At 36.9% G+C, this 21,743-nt stretch overlaps 2 protein-coding genes across 4 annotated transcripts; one reads left to right on the top strand and one right to left on the bottom strand.

Moving 5' to 3' along the window:
• Positions 1-252: 252 nt before the first annotated feature.
• Positions 253-6,007, top strand: LOC136224385 (uncharacterized). The gene is made up of 3 exons (XM_066012711.1): positions 253-879; positions 1,031-5,314; positions 5,665-6,007. The coding sequence occupies exon 2, from the start codon at positions 1,131-1,133 to the stop codon at positions 5,283-5,285; it is 4,155 nt and encodes a 1,384-aa protein (XP_065868783.1). The 5' UTR covers positions 253-879; positions 1,031-1,130; the 3' UTR covers positions 5,286-5,314; positions 5,665-6,007.
• Positions 6,008-6,980: 973 nt separating this feature from the next.
• Positions 6,981-13,511, bottom strand: LOC136223103 (kinesin-like protein KIN-5D). 3 transcript variants are annotated; one of them, XM_066010913.1, is made up of 23 exons: positions 13,269-13,510; positions 12,602-12,783; positions 12,246-12,375; positions 11,928-12,083; positions 11,357-11,833; positions 11,056-11,153; positions 10,812-10,968; positions 10,616-10,685; positions 10,431-10,507; positions 10,287-10,340; positions 10,115-10,195; positions 9,932-10,043; positions 9,662-9,748; positions 9,395-9,570; positions 9,154-9,315; positions 8,936-9,043; positions 8,679-8,837; positions 8,505-8,588; positions 8,219-8,424; positions 8,029-8,130; positions 7,852-7,961; positions 7,617-7,768; positions 6,981-7,533 (listed from the first exon to the last, which is right to left on the bottom strand). In XM_066010913.1, the coding sequence occupies exons 2-23, from the start codon at positions 12,769-12,771 to the stop codon at positions 7,309-7,311; spliced, it is 3,153 nt and encodes a 1,050-aa protein (XP_065866985.1). In that variant the 5' UTR covers positions 12,772-12,783; positions 13,269-13,510; the 3' UTR covers positions 6,981-7,308. The 3 variants fall into 3 exon arrangements, with proteins under 3 accessions (XP_065866985.1, XP_065866983.1, XP_065866982.1); XM_066010911.1 differs by having other exon boundaries at positions 10,431-10,685; positions 12,602-12,844; positions 13,269-13,511; XM_066010910.1 differs by having other exon boundaries at positions 10,431-10,685; positions 13,269-13,511.
• Positions 13,512-21,743: the final 8,232 nt, after the last annotated feature.

The raw sequence follows: 21,743 nt of genomic DNA, 5'->3' as shown, positions 1-21,743 counted from the left end.
ATTTTTTTTTTTCAGAAAAATATGAATTGTTGTTTTGCTTATATTAATGTAACACCTCAAGTCATTGTAATAGGGACAAGTAAGATATTAGAAGTGATCATAAAATGTACAACTTGTGTGCTTATTTTTTCGATTTTTTATTGAGCAATTAGAGTTGTCGTTTGAGGGTCGTCATGTCGTTTGGAGGTATTTACTGTTAAGTTGGTACTTATTAAGGCTGTGTTTGTTCCTGAGGATTAATAGGCGGAGCAGCTTGATTTTGAAGCTACATTGCTTCTTAACTGCTATTTCCGTTTTTCGAAGTTATTTTGGGCTCAACGAAACGTAAAGCTAAACGACGCCGAATTCCGCACGAGTGAAGTGAAAACAACATATTAATATTGCATCTAACGGCCGGGAATCTCTAAAAGATTTGATACACGATGAGTCAAACGATCTCACCCTCTTCAACCTCACCGAGTCACCGAGTCACCGAGTCAACTCGTCTCTCTTCCTCTCTGTCTCTCTCTCTCTCTCTCTCTCCAAACCCTTTTCCACTCTCCTCCCTCTCTTTTCTCTTACTTCTGTGTATCATCCTCTCTTTTCCCTTTCTGCCCTTTTTCGTCTTTTCCATTTCATCTTCTTCTCCAAATCAGACGGCCCACTCCTCTCCACGTCACCATCGTCTTCTTCACCACCACCCCTCCTGTCATCTTCCTTCTCCTTTCTCCTTTCCTCGTATATATTATCTTTCTATATTTATGTTCCTAAATTAAGCGCCTTTCTCTCATAGGGTTTCCCTGCCTCTCCTAATCACAATCGCGCCTCTGTCTCTAATGTCTCAGACTTCTTCAATCCATTTCCAATTTCGGCCTCCAAGTTTAATCCTTCGTTAACCAGGTAATTTTATTCGATTGTTATGGTTGAGAAATTTTATTTTCTTTTTTCTTATTATTATTGTTATTCTTTCAATTGTTGGGACTTCTCGTCTTGGTGGTAGTTCCAAATTGTATACCTCTTTTAAAATACTTTCTGGGTTTCTTTTTCTTAGGGTTTTGATTGGTATCCCTTGCAAAAGGTCTGAAATTGGGGTGAATAATTGGAAGGATTGTAGTTTTCTCTTTGTTGGAAGGAGTAATTGGTTATGAGTGATGGCGATTGAGAAGAACAGTTTCAAGGGGTCTAGGTTCGATCATGAATTTTCTCCCAATAGTAAGGATACTACCTCCAGTGATGATGAGGAGGTTCAGCGTCGCGTTTCTGCTGCTGAATCTGATGACGACGATGATGACTATGATGATGCGGATTCTGGTGCAGGATCTGATGATTTCGACTTGTTAGAATTAGGGGAAACTGGGGCTGAGTTTTGTCAAATTGGGAATTTAACTTGTGGCGTTCCTTTTGAATTGTATGATCTTTCTGGTCTGGAGGATATATTGTCTGTTGATGTGTGGAATGAGGTTTTAACTGAAGAGGAGAGATTTAGCCTCACTAAGTATCTACCCGACATGGATCAGGATACGTACATGAGAACTCTTAAAGAGCTTCTTGAGGGTCAGAATTTTCATTTTGGCAGCCCTGTTGAGAAGCTGTTTGAGATGTTGAAAGGAGGGTTATGTGAACCGAGAGTTGCTCTTTATAGGGAGGGGTTGAATTTTGTTCAGAAGCGGCAGCATTATCACCATTTGAGGAAGCATCAGAATAATATGGTCACTAATTTATGTCAGATGAGGGATGCTTGGCTTAATTGTAGAGGTTATGGTATTGAAGAGAAGCTTAGAGTTTTCAATATAATGAAGAGTGAAAAGAATTTGATGTATGAGAAGATGGAGGAAGGTTTGGCCAGTGAGTCCTCAGAGAAGGAGGAATTAGGTGATGGGCAATGGACTAAGAAGGCCAAGGATAGGATGAGCACCGCAAAATTGGGTCGTAACTCTGCACATGGGGTTGGTTCCAACTTAGAATTTCCTTCACGAGGGCCACCATCAATGGGTTTGGAAATTGCAAAGTATGGGAAACAGAATCCAAAGGGCATACTGAAGTTGGCTGGGTCAAAAACCCTTCCATCAAAAGAAATGACTGGTCGGGTTCCTACTGTTTATCAAGGCATGGACGTAAATTCTAGGCCATATGGTTTACCACTTCCAACTTCTCGTCAGAAAGGGATGGGGTATGAATCTGGATCGTCACTCAGGCTAAGGGATCAAATGAGAATTGATGACGATGGTGACGATGGTGATGATGCTGATGATGCAATATATGGGGTTGGCATGCAGCGAGATCGAAATATGCCACATAGTGTCATGATGGACAAATCCAGGGTTCTAAAAGTAGGTAAAAAGCATGGCATCATGAGAAGTGATGCATTAGCCACTGACAGTTTCTCAGGCTTTCCGTTCTCATTAAAGAATGACGCTCATGCCTATGGGAGGACCAGAAATGCAAATCAGCTGTCAGAGGTCAAAGCAGCCACTACTAAAGTATCTAATCGTCGAGGCTCGCATGAATTTGGCAAAAAGACCAAGTATCCTGAAAGTGTTCAGCATTTTTCCGGTGGAGATCAAATGAAGCTGCCAAAAGGCTGGGTACAACAGGTGAAGGGTAACCGAGCAGACTTATCAGAAAATGGTGAACCAATTTGGCATAGCAAGAATCAAGGAAATGTTTTTTCTGTAGACTCCTCTCTGAAATCCGATGATTGGAGTGTGAAAAGGAAGAAGTGGAAAGCAGGATCAGAGTCACCAAATCTCAATCTTAAAACTTATGGGTCATCTTCCCCCCCAATAAATGATAGAATTTTGCTTTCTGAATTGAGATTAAAACCATCTCAGGAGAAGATTAGAGGAAGCTTTGTACAGAACGGAGGACCAGATAAAAGAACAAAGAAAATGAACAAGATGTATGCAAGAAATGAAGAAACAGAATCAGACTCCTCTGAGCAGTTTGATGATGATGACGACGATGAGGAGGAGGAGGGTAGCAATCCTTTGATCAGAAGCAAATTCTCTTACCCCACTATTAACCCTCCATTGAATTCTGGCCTAGTTCCTAAAAGGCGCAAGTTTGTTAAGAAAGGTATGCAGGACAGCCCTCTGGCTTTTGATGGCATGGCAGAGATCTCGAAAAAGGTTGGCAGTTATAGTGAACTTGGTCAGACACCAGTCCACCCATCAAAATCAAAACAGAAGGGTAAGATGCGTGACAGCAGTCCATTGCATAGCTCTGGCATTGAAGTTTCGGAAAACAGCTCTCTCTTTGGGCTGGGTAAGGTTAAAGATGATAACAGGAAAAGAAGTCACAAAATAGGGAAGAATGGGCAGTTACGAGAATCTGGTGAAAGGTTGCACATATCCTCATTGAAGGCCTACCCTTTTGAGCGAAAGCAAAAAGGTGAAGTCAGTCGTGATTACAATATTGATGAGGAGGATGATTCCCTTGAAACACGTTTGTTAGCAGATGAAAATGCAATAGGTAGATTGGGGAAGAAAGGACGGGGCAATGAAGCATATATTCGTGATAGACGAGACAGATCTGATGCTTCCCTTGGGTTAAATTCAGTGGTAAAGAAACGGAAAGCAAAGGAGGAATTTAATGACGTTGATGGGAGAGATGAAGATATCATGCCACCTAATGTTCAGCAGCAAATGGATGACTCTGTTTTGGTGAAGAAAAAAGGAAAAAGGAAAGTGGAGGTTGACATTGGCACTTCAGACATGGAAATAAATGAGCAACCTGTTTCAGAAATTGGAGCTGTGGACATGGAGATCGAAACGAAACCGCAGAAGAAGCCATATACGCCAATTACACCTACAGTTCATACTGGCTTCTCTTTTTCAATTATACATCTTCTCTCAGCAGTTCGTCTGGCAATGATCAGTCCTCATACAGAAGATTCTTTAGAGGCTGGAAAATCTGATGAGCAGCAGAATGGAAAGCATGAAGCTAGCGCAAATGGGGTTGTTTCTCTTGAGAATGTGGATGCTGGTAAATCAGATTGTATTCTGCAGGCGAATGTTCCATCTCTTACTGTACAAGAGACTGTGAACCGTGTACGATCAAATCCTGGGGACCCTTGTATTCTTGAGACACAAGAGCCACTTCAGGATCTTGTCAGAGGAGTGCTCAAGATATTTTCGTCAAAAACAGCACCATTGGGAGCAAAGGGTTGGAAGGCACTGGTGGTGTATGAAAAATCTACTAAAAGCTGGTCCTGGATTGGTCCTACGTCGCATTCTTTAACAGATCATGATACTGTAGAGGAGGTGACTTCACCTGAATATTGGGGCCTTCCTCATAAAATGCTTGTGAAGTTGGTTGATTCATTTGCTAATTGGCTGAAAAGTGGTCAAGAGACACTTCAACAAATTGGAATTCTCCCTGCACCACCCGTGTCATTGATGCAGGCTAACCTGGATGAGAAAGAAAGGTTCAGGGACTTGAGAGCTCAAAAGAGTCTCCACACTATTAGCCCGAGTTCTGAAGAAGTGAGGGCTTATTTTCGCAAGGAAGAAGTTCTCAGGTACTCCATTCCGGATAGAGCCTTCTCATACACCGCTGCTGATGGTAAAAAATCAATAGTTGCTCCCTTGAGAAGGTGTGGTGGTAAACCAACTTCGAAAGCCCGAGATCATTTCATGCTGAAGCGTGATCGGCCTCCTCATGTTACAATTCTTTGTCTAGTTAGAGATGCAGCTTCCAGATTACCTGGGAGCATTGGCACTAGAGCAGATGTTTGTACTCTAATAAGAGACTCTCAGTACATTGTTGAAGATGTATCTGATGCTCAAGTGAATCAAGTTGTTAGTGGAGCCTTGGACCGTTTACATTATGAACGCGATCCTTGTGTACAATTTGACGGAGATAGGAAATTGTGGGTGTACTTGCATAGAGAGAGAGAAGAAGAAGATTTTGAAGATGATGGTACTTCATCGACAAAGAAATGGAAGAGACAAAAAAAGGATCCAGCTGACCAACCAGAACAAGTTCCTGTCACTGTGGCTTTTCCCGGGAATGTAGATCAGTCTGGGTTTGATTTGGGCTCTGACCTCAATGTTGAGCCTCCAGGGACTGCTGATGAGGATAAAAGAACAGATTTTGCATATAATGCAGCCAAACAAATTATGGATGACAATGCGGAGACTAGTCATGTATTTGAAGCAGGCAAGGCACATGAGGGTCATCCAATGGTTTGGGACACCCTTAGTTTAAATCCAATGCGAGACAATAAATTGTTATGTCAAGAAAATTCGACAAATGAAGATTTTGATGATGGAACATTTGGGAGGGAGCGGCCAATTGTCTATTAAGTGCAAGTTTATTGTGAAGAATGTTTAAGGTAGTTTTCGATGACATTTTTATTAGTATACAGTTTGGTTAACAAATTTTATTATGCCATTCATTTCTATATTGCGTCCTATATGTCCTACATCTCCAAGAAATCTATAGTAAAATAATGTTGATCCTCATGACTCATCTATTGATGCAATATGTTTCTAATAAATTAAATTAGATTGTCAAATGCAAACGAAATGTGAGAATTTTGTTGAAACACCTGGTAGTTACAAAGCAGTTTGGAACAAAGTGGAAATTGCCATTTTCAATCGCTGAGAATTATATTTATTTGTTTATGTTACTATTATCCATATTTATACAAATAGCTTTACTAAGCATGGGCATATTTTGCAGGCTTAAAGGTCAATCTATATATGTCAGAGGGCATTCCTCTTCAAGGTGTATAGAGGTTCTAGTGAAACAATGTAGAATAGCAAGAGATCTTTCTTGAGGCTTCAGATTATGGTTCCACTATAGTTCTATTCCCGTGTATTCCATAGTTTTCTCTTTTTATTATTTTAATTCCTTTTTTCTTTTTGTTCAGTTAGATCATTTTAAAATATAGTTCATTGTTACCTTCGAAATGAGTTTGAGTTGGCTGATTTTGGGATCATTAGAACCGTAATCCTCTGTACATGTTCAGGTTTACAGCAATTTAAAGTTCCTTTGGTGGAATCATGGAATATAGTTCAATTTTGCAATCTTAGTTTCAAAGTCTTTTTAATGCTTTGTGATGCAAATCAATGGAGATTATCTACAATTACAGAACGGCAAGTAATTTGTAAGCAGGTGGGTTGCTCACCCAATTCTCACTTGAGGGCGTTAAAATGGATTGTTGTGTTGTAACCATGTCATGTTATATGCTGTACAAACTGCTCATAAAATTACGGGCGTTAAAATGGATTGTTTTTATATAGGGCTGTAAATGAGCAGAGCCGTTCATGAGCGGTTTGGTGATCGGCTAGATAAAAGCTCGATTCGGCTCGATCTGTAAACGAGCCGCTCGTGAACACGATTTACTGGCTCGTTTCGTAAACGAGCCGAGTTTGAAAAGGTCAAAGCTCGGCTCGAAAGCTCGCGAGCAGGTTCGAAATTTTAGTTTTGTAGAAAACTATATAGTTTTATGTTAGTTCACAAATATCTAAACTTAATATTATTTTATTTGCTATTAGATGAGTTCGTTCACAAACATAATAAATAAGTTATAATAAATAAGTTATAGATGAACTATTTGTAAACATCTTGTTTATTTATTCACGAACTTTGCTTGTGAGCTTGTTTATGTACACAATTAAAGAGTTATTTGCGAGCAAATTTCACAAATATAATCAACGATTTACTCACAAACAATTCATGGTTAGATAATTTTCTTAATGAACCAAATCCAAATAGGATTTTGGGCTCGAAACAAGCTCGAAGCTCGGCTCAAGCTCGGCTCAAGCTCGTTGAGCAAGCCAAAGCTTGGCTCGGGCTCGGCTCGGACTTAATTTTATAGTGAGCAGGTCAAAGCTCGGCTCGGCTCGGCTCGGCTCGATTACAGCCCTATTTTTATATGATATAAATGCAATAAAAATTAGTAATATGATCGTGTTAAATAGATCATAACAAGTAGATTCTTTGTAAATCGTGTTATGCTAGAAAGGTGTAAATCGTGTTGTTATGCTAGAAAGGGACAAACAAACGAAGCCTTCCAAAGCTTTCAAAACTTGATGTAATTGTTTCATACAATAATATTATGATAACGAACCTCTTCCCATTTCAAAACTCATGTAATTGTTTCATACAATAATATTTATGATAACGAACCTCTTATGAAAATAACTGTTATCGTGATTCTGAGTGAACCAACAAAAATATATACCAAAGAATCTGTCAATGTATTTCAACTAAGCAAAACCAATCAATGAACCAATATAATATTATATTCTTCTTCTGTACACAACCTCTTCTTCCAGCTATATCTTTACTATCATCTGTAATGTTCTGTTCCATTTCACCTTAGTTAATAGCAGTGAGAGGAACTCTGGGGTCTCTCAAGGACTGGGCAGCTTCATATGTTGCTGCAGCAATATGTTTTATATCTCCATTTGCTTGTCTAGACTTGTTTTCCCAGAATGATTTTAATAATTCCTCAAATTCAGGAGTTCTGAGTTCCTCGATCGATTCAATACTCGGGAGATTGAATGACCGCCTCCTCGGCGTTGAACAAGATGGTTCGTCCACCTATGTATTGATACTGTTAGACGAAAAATAGACACATGCACAAGAATCAACTTCGCTCCACATTATAATACTCAAAATCTTACCGTGTATTCACTCTCAAGACATTTCCCAGCATTATCTGTAATTTCTACAATCTTGTGGTAATGACCACCCTTTAGTTCTCTTAGATCTTCACAGCAAGGGGCAATCATGGAATTCAGATTTCCACAAGCATCATGGTCAAGTTGTAATGAATCTGCACATATTTTTTGTCTGAGAACATACGAAATCATACAATAAACAAGAATCCATGGATGTGAAAAAAGTTTTGATACTGACGATCAATTGAAGAGAGCAAATTATTATTTGCTAGATCCACATCCTCAAGTCCAGCTGATACAGCAGATGAAAACCGTGCACGTAGGGCTTGATTTGCTTCTATCCCTCCACTATATAAGGAATCAAGTCAGTGACCTTGATGACAAACCAAAAATATATTCATAAGAAGTCACATACCTAACAATGGAATTTACAGAATCGACATTGCTTTTCTCTAGGTTGAGCAAGGATTCTTGAGCATTCATCCACTGTTGAGCGCCCATTCTCGCCTTCTTCACACTGGTCAAATTTTATTACAACAACTTCAGAAGTGCAGCTAGACAGACAGCACGCAATGCTAAATAAAATTGAATTCAAAACCGTGTACCAGTTATGAAGAACATCCTCCAGTTCTTTCTTTCCACTCTCCACTGCATTAGTGTCCTCGAGATGGTTGGTTTCTGTCTTTTCCATGTGGATTGTCCATTCAGCCATAATAGAAGATGTGGAATCCTGCATTGTTGACATTTCTTCCTGTAATTTGCTGGTCCGGCTGTTTGCACTCTGCCGGAGATCATGCACTGCCATTTGAACCTAAATCACAAGCATTAATTAAGCTACCACTTGAAGCATACTTGTAAAATCTCACAGATGTTAGATGTGCGTAGTAATACCAGTTTTTTCTTCCTTGCATTTGAATTTGCAAGTAGTTCTGCAACTTTTGCCAACATCTGTCGCTCTTCATTGGCTGCACACTCCTACAAAACAAGCAAATCCATGTTACTGGGAAAAATAAAGGGCCTAGACTGAGATCCAGTGTCGGATTTTTAGAAGATGACTGTAACTACCTCAAACTTCTTTTCTAGTTCAGACAACTTCTGGTCGTTGACAGTCTGTGCTTCTTCGACAAATTGGGTCAGATTTGACGCGTGCATATCTAGACTCTTGAAGAAGTTAACTGTTATTTTAGAAACTGAACGCGCAGTATCAACTGCTCTGGAATGAGCCTATATCCAATATTTGATTAAAAAGAACACTGTTAGTTGGCTGAAAGTTATAAAACCTGACATCTGTTAATGAAATTAAAAACTCAACATCTACAAACCTGGCGCTGCTGTTTTGCGAAGGCAGTTAGCTTCTCCTCTTGTGTGTGAAGACTATTTTGGAGATCACTTAATAATGCATCAGCCTCTGAAGCAATTCCTTGAAAAAGCTGAATCAAATACAACTCATATTAGATGGAGTTAAAAAAAGTAACTCTTCTAATTAACTCAAAGTCAGGGTCAAAAAAAGTTGTAACTTAGAAGTAGCCAAGGAACTTACACCCTCCAGAGCATGGGAGTGGGTGGAAACTTCTGAATTCAGATTGCCAAAAGTTGACCGAGAATTTCCCTCAAGTTCTATAGCCATTTCATCCAAAGAGACCATACCAGAGCCATACATGGCTTTCAGCTTTCCAACTCTTCCACGGAGTTCTTCAGCAGCCTTTGTGCATGGCAAAACAAACTTGTTAGGAATGATAACTACTACAAAGACACAAGTTGCAATCTTATTCAAAATTTACCTCAGCCTTTGTTGATACAAAACACTGCATATCTTCCTCCATGCCTTTCAGTTGCTGCTCCTGTTGAGTCACAGAAATCGCAACAGTCTTGTGCAATATCTCAAGCTGTTGGGTCAACTGAGATTGAAATTTCTGAATAAGTATTCTGTTTTCATCTTCAATTTTGTCTTTCCGCTCTGAGATCCAACCATTATCAGCTGTTAGTGATCAATAATTCTGCAGAAGATAATACCCTAAAGGAAATTCAAGTTTCAGACAAATACAAACCTATTTTTGCAAATAAATTGGATATATCTGATGCAGCATTCTCTAGTTCTGCTCGAAGCTCAAATGCACGTTGAACGAGAGCTTTCTCTAGAAGATAGACAAGGATCGTTATGATGAATAATCGATTACATATGAAAGCACAAATTGAAACTTATATCAAATCAATGACTTTCTCAGAGCTATTTTCTCTACTCTTCTAGAAGAAGACAGATACATCCTAGAAGAATGAACGAAGTAAAGCATGATAATGTACAAGATGGCATCGCTCACCAGATTTTAGGAGATTAGATATCAAAAACTCCTTCTCTTTTATTGTTGCATTTGCTTGTCTGTGTTTTTCTTCGAGATCAAATAATGAATTTTCAGTTTCCTCAAGCTTTTTCTGGATTTGCAAGTAACAAAGTCAAGTATTGTTCAAAGAAGAGAGCAGAAAGGTTAACACCATATAGTTACCTCAGTTTTCTCAAGTTTTTCACTTAATTCTGCTGTTAAAAGTAACTGAGAATTGTAGAGTTCTTGAAGCTCCATCAATTGCTGTGGAAGTGGTAAGTAATTAGTCTTTCTTTTGCACAGGCAAACTGAACAAAGGTGCAAGGAGATGTAACAGAAATGGTGCAATGCAAACCTTGTCCTTGGATTCTGAGCCAAGTTCCATGCGCTCTATTTTTTCAGCCATTGCCTAGGAAAAAATAGAAAAAAAAAATGTTAATGATATTTCAATTTCGCAGCAAATGGACATAAGCAGCCAACTGTACTATAGAAAGTAAACCTTCTTTTCAGCCTCCTCTTGAAGATACCTATCTCGTGGTATATAGATTCCATTTTTCTCTCTTGCAGCATATACCTCTAGAGTATGCATCAAGAAATCAAACACGTTATTTCTTATTTCAAAATTCAGTTTTCTTAGATATATAGGCGTCATCTGCGAAGGACTTTTAGAAAGCAATGAAATACCTTGCTTCAGCCGGTCAATCTCAGAGTACAAGTCTTTGATCATTGCAGATTTCATCATCTTTTGATTGATCTGAAACAATAACCAATGCAAATTATTTGAACATGTTTCAAAAGAAGTAAAATGAAAGATGCACAAATAGGCACCAATAAGCAAGTCAACAGAACACTGCATTTTCATATAAAAGGAACTACTAACCTCAGGTTTGTTCTTGATATTCTTGGCACGATGAGCATAATCTAGAGTGCTAAGTGTTTCTTCCAAACAATGGATAGAGGGTGAGATTGTGGCAATTATGCATGTCTTTGTTTTTCCTCCAAGTGAATCCCTCAATAGTCTTGTTAGCTTGCTATCCCTGGAAATTAATGCAATCATTTTCATTGCATCACTAAAAAATAAATTAAACTACAAAGAGAATTATCACACTTCTTATATGTGATACCTGTATGGAACATGGCCTGAATGCTCCACGAGAGCATTGATCACGCGTCCAAGTGTAAGCAAGCTCTTATTAATCTCTCCTGCCTCCCTTGCTCTGCCCTGCAAGAGGCATTTCTTTGAATGAAAAACTTAAAGGTGTAAAAATTTGCTTAATTGTCCTATAAAAACATTGTAAATGTGTACTTTATGCAGCAATTAGAAATTTAGCTTCACTATGGCAAAAAAAAAAAAAAAAAACACTCGTAGATGCATAAGCCTTTCAGATTACATTACTGTGGGCAGAGACTGGGTGACAATATTACCTCTCGTGCACCAGAACGTGAAATATTTTCTGAACCAGCAAGGTCAACAAGGTTCAGCTTTCCACATTTGATCATCTCTTCTCCCTCAGGAGTACATTCTTTGATGTGGATGGTGATGGAAAATATGGAGTGGGAACGACTACTTTGCTTGTTAAGTAAAGTCTCTGCTGTACGCCTTTTTGCTGAACCCTTCTCCAAGATTTTGTAAATTTCATTTGCAGTACATACAATTTCTTCTTCCAAACCTCTAACAAATACACCACCTTTTCCATCTTCCATAAGAGCTATAGGTTTCTTAGATTTGTCATCCACAAATTTTGGAGTCTCATCCAAGGCCAGAAGATCTGTTATTTCTTCATTGTACAGCTCTAAGAATGTAACTTTCATGCTATACTCAGCATTCTGAGCTTCTAATATGTCAAAAATTTGTTTAACTGCTCTTGGGATGACACCAGCATCACTGGGAAATTCTCCATTCTACAGAAGTGAACAAATAAAATTTGAAACCGTTTGAGTAGAACAGCAAAGAGACGAATTACATTTGACCACAACATGTCTAGCAAAGTCAAACCTTTTTCCTTGCTCCTCCTTCCATTGTGTATGTCTTTCCTGTCCCTGTTTGCCCATAGGCAAAGATAGTGCAGTTATAACCTTCAAGAACTTCATAAACGATTGGAGATACTGACAGGTCATACAAATCTCTCTGCTGGGACGTTGGACCAAAAACCTAAGAAGAATATTTTGAGCTTTAGAACCATTCCTTATCATCTGAAATTAAATAATTAAACAACAAACCGAGGAGAATTCATTGCCCCTTACTTCCTCGGTTTTTTTAAATTAAAAGCAAGCATTAAAAGACACGGAAATAGAAAGGGGGGAAGGGCCAAACCCTGTCAAATAGAAAGGTTCGATCAATCTGCTTGTTAGCAATATTCTGAATAGCCGCAACTTCTCTTCTACCCTCATTACAAGAAACTACAACTGGAGTATGTACTCTTAACTCATCCTCACTCAATGGCCTGCGAAGGGCAAACTCCAATCATTCGGCATCCTGAGCATTAAACTTACACACTAATATAATGTAAACAAGTAAAAGCGTAAGAACAAAATGTTTTTTTTTCCCTAATCTCATAAGGGAAGTTCATACGATAATCGGCTTACATCCAAATGCGAGTTTCAGAAACAACTCAAAAAAAATCGCACGAATTTAAAGAATTAACCAACTTCCAACATTCCTTGACTCACCTACAACGTACGATGACTTGTACATTGACACCTTTTTCTTTCTCATGTTTGCTGTTCGAATTCGACTCAGCTAATCGCAGATCTCGAACTGCTTTATCACTTGATCGTGGAGTCTGCGATGGTGATAGCGAAACCAAGCCCCCCCTTCTCAGTGATTGTGAAGAATCCATCTCGATGTAGCTCTGCAAAAATAGCAATTCCGGATTGAATCTTAAGCACCCACTTCTCACAGAGTCAACTTCACTGATAATTCACACACAAATTAGTAAGAAATGAAAAAAAGTTAAATAGAAGCCGCTCATTTCAGCATCAGCTGGAAATCTTAACAATATTAAAAGCCAATAAATGAAATAAAATATACCAATTCTGGATTGAATCGGAAGCGCTAAAATAAGAAAGAAGAAAAATATTTTAATGAAGTTGCCATTTCAAGAATGCTGAGTGAGTCCCTCCAATTTCAAATCCACTCAGCTCACATAACAAAATCAAGAACACAAACACAGTGATCAAAGTACAATGCGAACCTCAACTACTCAACGTATAGCTACTAAACATACGTGAAAGAACTCATTGTTGAATCAAAGATGGATCCATAAGAATCGAACTAAATCATCAACAAAAATCTGAAAAAGATGAATGTAGTATAGATGAAAGAAGAAAAACTTACCGTACAGTGAAGATTATTTAAAATTCAAAGCCGGCCTTGAGGAATGGAAATAGAAATTCAAAGCAAGTCAAGAAGAACAACAGATTCTCTGGAAAATGGCGACAAATTTCAGAAGTAGAATGTGGAAACCAAGATTTTATTTTTTGAAAAGAATAAGATTTACAAGCTGATAAAATAAATAAAGAGAGAGAGAGAGAGAGAGAGAGAGAGAGTAGAAATGTGAGTTTGAAGAGAGATGAAAGCTAAAAAAAAATAGAAATTGATGGGGTTTTGCCGTTATGGGGTAGGACGGGTTTTCTACTGCTGAGCTGAAGAGACTCAACGCCGTTTACGAGATCCGCGTATCCGACCGTTATAAGTGATCGTAAAATTGATTTTTCTTTTTTAACTCCATTTATCTTTGTAAAAGTTTGAATTCTAAATTTTGTTGGGGATTGACCTTTCATTTCCTTGATATTGCAAAATTATCCTCTCACATTTTTAAGGTTGCGGGACGCAATCAAGTCCTACCCTTTTACAGTATAAATTTATAATTTACATGGTTGACATTACAACTTGTTTCATTTTATTTTATCATGCCACCCTTTTTTTTTTTAAATAAACAATTTATATTAACGTTTGGAAACAACAACATGGAAAAAGAAACTGTCTACTCATAGAATAAGTAGTGGCGAATATATGATTATTCGGTTAGGGGGTCGATTTTACATGTGCTTTGTTAAATCGAATTTGTTTATTTTTTTTTTTTTGTATATATGCGTGTTATAATTTGAATAGTTAAGAACTAATTTTAAATATTAATATACAATTTTTCAAAATTAAGCTACATTTTGTTTAAAAGTTCTAACATGTAAAAAAATTGGATTTAGGGAGGATTGAACATATAAAAAAAATTATAAAAATTTGATTTCAGATGGACTATCAGGCCAAAAAAAAATAATAATTTGGATTTAAGGAGGTCTAAAAGATAAAAAAAATTAGAAATTTGAATTTATGAATGCCTAACCGGCCAAAAAATTAGAAATTTGGATTTAGAAAGACCTAACAGACCAAAAAAATTAGAAATTTGGATTTATAGAGACCTTATATTAGGAGGGCCGAAACTATTCGTGACCATGATGGTTCCGGCGGCCGGAGGGGTCCGGACCCCCCTATCTCTGTCCCTGAGCATGAGCTCGGTAATAAATTATCATATTCATTGAACGTTTAAAGAAAGAAATAGAACAAACATTTAAATCTTTTAATGAACTAAAACAGTTATTTAAAGCATCTGAAAGATTATATATATATATATATATATATATATATATATATATATATATATATATAGCAAGATGAGTTGTTAATTTATTAGCAACAGACAAATAATTTGACTGGATGTAAACCTTCGATCAACTGTTTTGTTTCAACCAACTTAGTGCTTCTTTGATAGCGAGAACTTCAGCAGTGGCAGAATTGATACCCTGAGAAACCTCATGCATCGTAGGAAAAAATCACTCCTAAAATCACGAATCACAAAACTAGACAAGCTGTAACCATCTAGGCATAACACACACCCCCCCTTTACAAATAAAATAACCATCAAATAACCATCACGAGGTATTTTCTATTTATCGTTGTGGACAACCAAGGATTTAAAGACTTTTTGCTTGAGACTACATGCATATTGCCAATAAGGGAAGACGGAGACAGGGGTATGGACAACTTTTCTCACTCGAATAGAGAGATTTGTCATAATATTCTATTTATATCTCACTTATTATGATTAAATCTAATACTAATAGAACCATGTTTGGCTCATTCCAGTTACAGATAAATAATTAATTAGATCCACTCAATCCAATTTATTAATTCCACAAAAATCAATAAATTGATAAATCATAGTATCAATAAATATATATATATATATATATATATATATATATATATATATATATATATATAGTTAACTAAAGAAATGATGAGAATCAAATTCACCAGAAATTTAAATTTATTCTACGAAACAGAGATGTATCCAATACTATATTACTTTAGAAATTATATTGTATTCAAAATGTTCATAATACATCTACTAATTAAACTGTTTTGATTTGAAATGTGAAAAATATTTTTCTATTTATAGAATATAAAGAATTGACGTAAATTATAAAAAGATTGAAGAACCATTTAAACATCAATTGTAAATAGTAATAATTGATATAAATTAAATGATGTTTTCTATGCTTACTTTGTTTTTGACAAAGTAAGCTTTGCTTTGAATGGTAGAGAAAACAAAGTAAAGCTTACTTTATCAAAAACAAAGTAAGCATAGTCTAATCCTAAATTATAATAGTTAAAGCGGTACATCAAAGATGGATGGAGATTAAAAAAAATCTTTTAATATAAATAATTCAATCCTCTATTTGAAAAAGCCTCCTAAAACAAGTATTTTTTAAATTTGTGATTTAACTTCAATGTGTTTTCCCAAACAGTTTTTCACCACACATTCTAAAAGTATTATAAAGCGTAAATTACAAATCTAGCTCAACTAAAATTGTCCATTTATATATCTAACTCACTTTGCTTCCATCTCACCAAATTAGACACTTTCATCCGTTTTGGATAAAATTATCCTTAGTTCTATTTGATCGATCCATCTGCTCCTGCTCCTGCTCCCGCTTCTTCTTCTGCTTCGTCCGCTTTTTCTTCTTCTTCTTCTTCTTCTTCTTCTTCTTCTTCGATTCATCTTCTTCAATTTCTGATACCAATCGTTAGCAATTTTTGAGATTATTGAAGTATTATGTTCAATTTCTTGTAGAAATTGTATGTTTTTAGCTTATACGCCTGCTTTTCTCGTTGGTCTTGTATCTTTCTTCATCTGTAACGGTATCGTTTCAATTTCCTCTATTTTCCTCCATTTATCAAAATAGGCCTATGGTTTTTGGAGAAATATCAATTTAGGTCCCACGTACAAAATAACACCAATATAAGTTTAACGTTTAAAAAAGGGTATCAATTTAGGCATCGATAACGGATTGTAATGGGTGAAAAATACCACTTTTATGGAGTTAAGTGGAGGGGGGGTAAATAAGATATTCGACGAGGTAAAATTAGAGGTTTATAATAGGGCTAATTACTAATCTAGCCCATTTGGAGGGACCTATTAACATATTTGGCCCACTTTACTTCCATCTCACTAAAATAGACACTCTCATCAACTTTGGACAAAAATACCCTTATTTCAATTCACCTTCTTCCTCAGACTCTCAACATTTTCTTCGCCATCCCAAACTGGTGAAAAGACGGTGGTTTATAGAGAGAAGAGATTATGTTTCATTCAACCTTTGAAAAATTAGTGGCGCGGAAGAGGATTAAGATGGAAAGCTCAAAAATGAGAAAGAAAAAAAATCTAACAATTGAATTGCTGCGATGTCACATTTGTGACAAATTCGTCACAAATGTGACAAGAGTTGTCGCATTTGTGACGAAATGCGACAACTGTTGTTACAGATGCGACAATTATTATCGCATTTGTGACGAGATACGGCAATTGTTATCGCATTTGTGAATTTCGTCACAAATGTGATAACTACATATAATGTCTTTAACTTTTTTAACAAAATAAAAAGTTGATATTAAAAAAATATATTTTCAAACTCATTTGAATAAGTCCTATTAATTTTGCATTATAAATGGGTAATAAATACAACTTTTATGGAGTTAATGGCGTAAATAGGATCATAATGGGTGAGAAATACCACTTTTATGAAGTTAAAGGGGTAAATAGGACATTCGATGAATTGTGAATGGGTAAAATGACCAATTTAGACAAGTTAAGGGGGTGAGAAATACCATTTTTATGGAGTTAATGGGGTAAATAGGATATTCGATGAGTTGGAGGAGTAAAATGACCAATTTGGACAAGTTAAGGGGGCTGTGGAAGCATTAGACCTGTTATAAACATAAAACAAATACTGTAATTTTTTACTCTTTGGATTAAAAAACTAAAACTTGCTCAATTTTTTTTTTAATTTTCGCAATTTCACTTGCAAAGAAAAAACTTTCATGCCATCTCATTTGATTCGAACTCATGACTTTCCAATTATATGTGTACTTTCAACCACTAGACCAAGATATTCACCACAAGTTGCTCATATATATATATAAACGCTTCTTTCCATAATCCCCCTTAAATTCCAAATAAACTTTCAAAATTATTTTAAAACGGGGAATGATATTTGGAATTGCCCAACAAGTATATTTTAACTTCTATAGCTTTATTATCTGATTAAAAAACATTTGAATTCAAATTGTTTGAAAGAACGTTAGGAAGTGACAATGAATTTGGGAATTATGAACAAATATTAATAGTATCCAGACCCAATCTTTCGAATATGAACCATCCTTACAAGAAAGATTGACTCCTTTTTTTATGTAAATTCACATAATTAATATTTTACACGGTATACCAAAAGTTATAAGATAAAGGGTAAATTCCAAAAAAAAAATGTGGTTTCACCTATTTTCGAAAAAAACCCTGTAATTTGTAATTACAAAAAAAGGACTGTGTTATACGTCGTTACCCGAAAAACGAAAAATAGCTTAACACCGTTAAAAAGCTTACGTGGCACATGGGTAAAATTGGAAAAACGAATTTTTTTGTTTTTTTTTCTCTCTCTCATCCTCCTTTTTCTTCTTCTTCCTTCTTCTCTCATCTTCCTTCTTCTTCCTTCTTCTTCTTCTTCTTCTTCCTTCTTCTTCTTCTCTCCTCATCCTCCTTCTTCTTCTCTCCTCTTCCTTCTTCTTCTTCTTATTCTTCCTTCTTTTTTTTTCTTCCTTCTTTTTTAAGTTTCGATTCCAGAAATCTGGAAATTTTCGAAGAAATCTAGAAATTTCCAGATTTTTGGAAAAGTTCCAGATTTCCGTCGAAAATCTGGAAATTTCCAGATTTTCGGAGTATCGAAAATTAAAAAAATAAAAGAAAAAAAGAAGCAGGAAGAAAAAGAGAAGAAGGAAGAAGAAGAAGAAGAGAAGAGAAGAAGAAGAAGAAGAAGAAGAAGAAGAAGAAGGAAGAGGAGGAGGAGGAGGAGGAGGAGGAGGAGGAGGAGGAGGAGGGGGGGAGAGAGATAGAGATAGAGAGAGAGAGAGAGAGAGAGAGAGAGAGAAATAAAAAAATTCGTTTTTCCAATTTTACCCCTGTGCCACGTCAGCTTTTTAAGCCATTTTCCGTTTTTCGGGTAACGACGTATAACACATGTTGGTCCCGTGTGATTAGTTCCAAGGGGGGGTGAGGAACTAATGTAACTTTTTAGTTTTAATTACACTGACTTAATTCAATTCTTTGAGTTTCACAACTCAGCTTTGGTCAGCGCGGCCGAGTGAAGCGTAAGACGGCTGTAGTCAGATACTGACTAGAACTGTTTTACTTTGTGAGTTGGGAAATGACACTTTTGCAGTCACCTTCCAACTCAGTACTCTGATTTACTCAGTGTCAGCTTAAACGATTTATATACTGAGTAAATATAGCAAGCAACACATACAAATATATATTGAAAGAGGGTTAGAAATTACTCAGCACGACTTATCCTGGTTCGGCCTCTCCGCCTATGTCCAGTCCCCAGAATCCCTCCGGGCTTTTTAAATCTAATACTGAGCTCTTTAAAGGTAGAGCGCAAACCGTTTACAAGGCAGTTGAATATGCAAGAGTACCGTCCTCTATTCGTCTACTCAACTCCACTAAGCGCTACAACCCATCACTTAGATTTTCTCTACCACTGAGTACCAAACCGAGTACTCAGCACACTCTCTCAATACTATGATTGATACAAGATTGTTCTCTTTCATACAAAGAACACTTTAGATGATTACAAAGAAAATCACTCTAGCATTTACACAGGAATAGAAATTTGGTGTAAGATCTCTTTCTTGTATTGATGTGCTTTTTGTATGTATGCTCTTATTCTCTTTTTGCTTTTTGCGATCGGCCAAGGATCCAAGAAGTATACTTGTCCTTTTATAGTTGTATTCTGAAGACTTGATCATTTGAATTCTGGATTTGTCCGTTGAATCCAAACGGCTCCTTTTGAGACAAGGTTCTAGTCAGCTTCAGATTTGCAAGCCAATCCTGTCGTCTGAATTCCGTAGGCGTCAGGTTTGTCTTCTTCTTGCAGGTTTCGTCTTTTTATGCCAGTTTGTCTTTTAGCAAAGGAACAGTTGACCCATGCATTTTGAAATTGGCTTTTGCATAATTCCAAGGTTTCTATTATTGGTGCAGACAGTTGTCAGATCTTGTCTTTTAGCGAACGGATCATTCGCGCTGTCCTGAAGATCACTCAGCTTGTCTTTAATAGCCGTTGTCTGTGATTGTTTGCTAATACAAATACTGAGTTCTCTTTTACTCAGCTTCCATGGTCAGCTTCGTTCTGCAAGACACAGTTCTCAAGAAGACTTCTCTACTTTTGATATTGAGTTGCGTTCCACTCAGCTTCGCTGATTTGTTTGATCTTTAAGCTTCTGTTCTGAAGATGACTTTTCTTCTATCACGCTGAGTTACACTCCACTCAGCTTGTGCTGTTTTCTTATGCTGTCTTCGTCCTGTCTTACTTTTTATTTCTATTTCCATTTATATTTGTACTCAACATTGAACAAACATATTAGTACAATTAAATCAAAGCACTTAAATTTAATTGTCCCTTAATCATGAATTAACTTAAATACTTTTGTCAAATCAAAATCATGTGGAAAGGTGTTTCAACAACACAGTCCTTTTTTTTGTAATAACAAACCACATGGGTTTTTTCGAAAATAGGTGAAACCACATGGTTTTTTTTTTTTGGAATTTACCCTAAGATAAATTAAGTATTAAGTTGTACCACGAGTTAGGTAGAAATGGAAGATCGATTGATTCGTATGTGAAATCCTAAACAGCTCATGCATCATTACGGTTTGTCATATATAATCAAGTTATGAGATTTTTGGGCAATGTCTTCTGTTGGTTCTCCACATGCGTCGGAAATAGTTCATGTATGTACTTTGGTTGTCAAGTCAATAGATGAAATAATGTAGAGCAAGTGATTAGCAAAAAGTTCTAGAGAAAGAGAGATTTTGGATCCCTTTTTAACATTAATGAGTCTTTCTATTTATAGAGGTTGAGTATGTGGTGTAATGTCTTCTATGACCTTGGATTCTTGGATAGTTAGCCATATGGGCATGCTGGCTGGTTTGATGGGCTTGATTGTTTATTAGACTTATTCCATGGATGGTTGTGGAGGTGGGTTCATTAGGCTTCGCATGCCTCTGGGCTCATCTTCCTCATCAATTACTCCCCCTCCATCTGAAGTCTAGTGACCAAACCATTGGATATGAGGTGGTAGAAAAGGAGTGGTTTGTAGCCTGGCACATTATGCTTAATGTTGTTGCTTGATTGAAAAAAGGGGTTTTGCACATGTGGCACTTGTTCTTTGCACTACTGCCACTTGTATATGACTGAAGATGAAGTGTGTGTAATATGATGCATGCATTATTGAAGATGCCAAGAGTTATGGCTATGTCGGAGTGATGGCTATGTCAGAGTGTCACGTAGGGTGAATGGACTTTGAGTAGTGACCTTTCATCTACCTGCCATGTGCATATAAAACCAAATGAATTCAGACTGCAATAAATTTTTGCCATTTTCACGATCTTCTTAGAGCCAAGAAAATGAAGTGAGAGTTTGTTCCCAGTAATGCTTGGGTTGTTTGCTCGTTGCGATGGTGGTAGGCAGGTGCTCCATTATTGTTGGCTGCACCGAAGGGGTTACACGGAAGAGTGTGAGGTTAGTAACTTCTTCCTAAAACCTACTTAGAATTTTTATGGTTTTTTGTTTGGTTTGCTTTTGGGCAATTTAGGAGAGGTGTGTGAATAATATGTCTTACGAGATAAGTAGTAAGAGAGTGGGGTTTTTGGGTTCCGTGTTGAAATATCTGATGTTCGTAAAGAGTTGTCGTGTGAGATAGAGCAAAAGGAAAGGGATTGTGTTGGAGGGCGATCAATCGGAGGCAGGGAAAAATAAAAAATGATGGTGGATAAACCTCATATGAGGATGTGAAGTAAGGTGTGGTTGCATGGTGCTAGAGTTTGCGGGGTCTGATGGCGCTCACTTTGACCTAAAAGATCGGCGAGGTGCTCCTAAGTTTAAAAATTTAGAGGATGCCTAGAGCATTATTGGGGAAAAAAATTGGGAGCAATATCCATAGAGTTCCACATTAGGGATCCGTATGAGTTAATTGCTCTCCCCTGTTGGTCCCGTGTGATTAGTTCTAAGGGGGGGGGGGTTAGGAACTAATGTAACTTTTTCGCTAAATAATGCTGACTTAATTAATTCTTTAAGTTACTTAACTTTAGTTTAGCTCAGCACGACCGAGAAATGTAAGACAGCTTTAGTCAGATGCTGACTAGAACTGTTTTACTTGTGAGTTGGGAATTAACCATTAAGGTCAGCTTCCAACTCAACACCAA

This window comes from Euphorbia lathyris, chromosome 3 (genome assembly GCF_963576675.1).
Source record: "Euphorbia lathyris chromosome 3, ddEupLath1.1, whole genome shotgun sequence".
Taxonomy (NCBI): domain Eukaryota; kingdom Viridiplantae; phylum Streptophyta; class Magnoliopsida; order Malpighiales; family Euphorbiaceae; genus Euphorbia; species Euphorbia lathyris.
The sequence above is the reverse complement of the archived record's forward strand: the minus strand, read 5'-3'. Positions and strand labels throughout refer to the sequence as shown.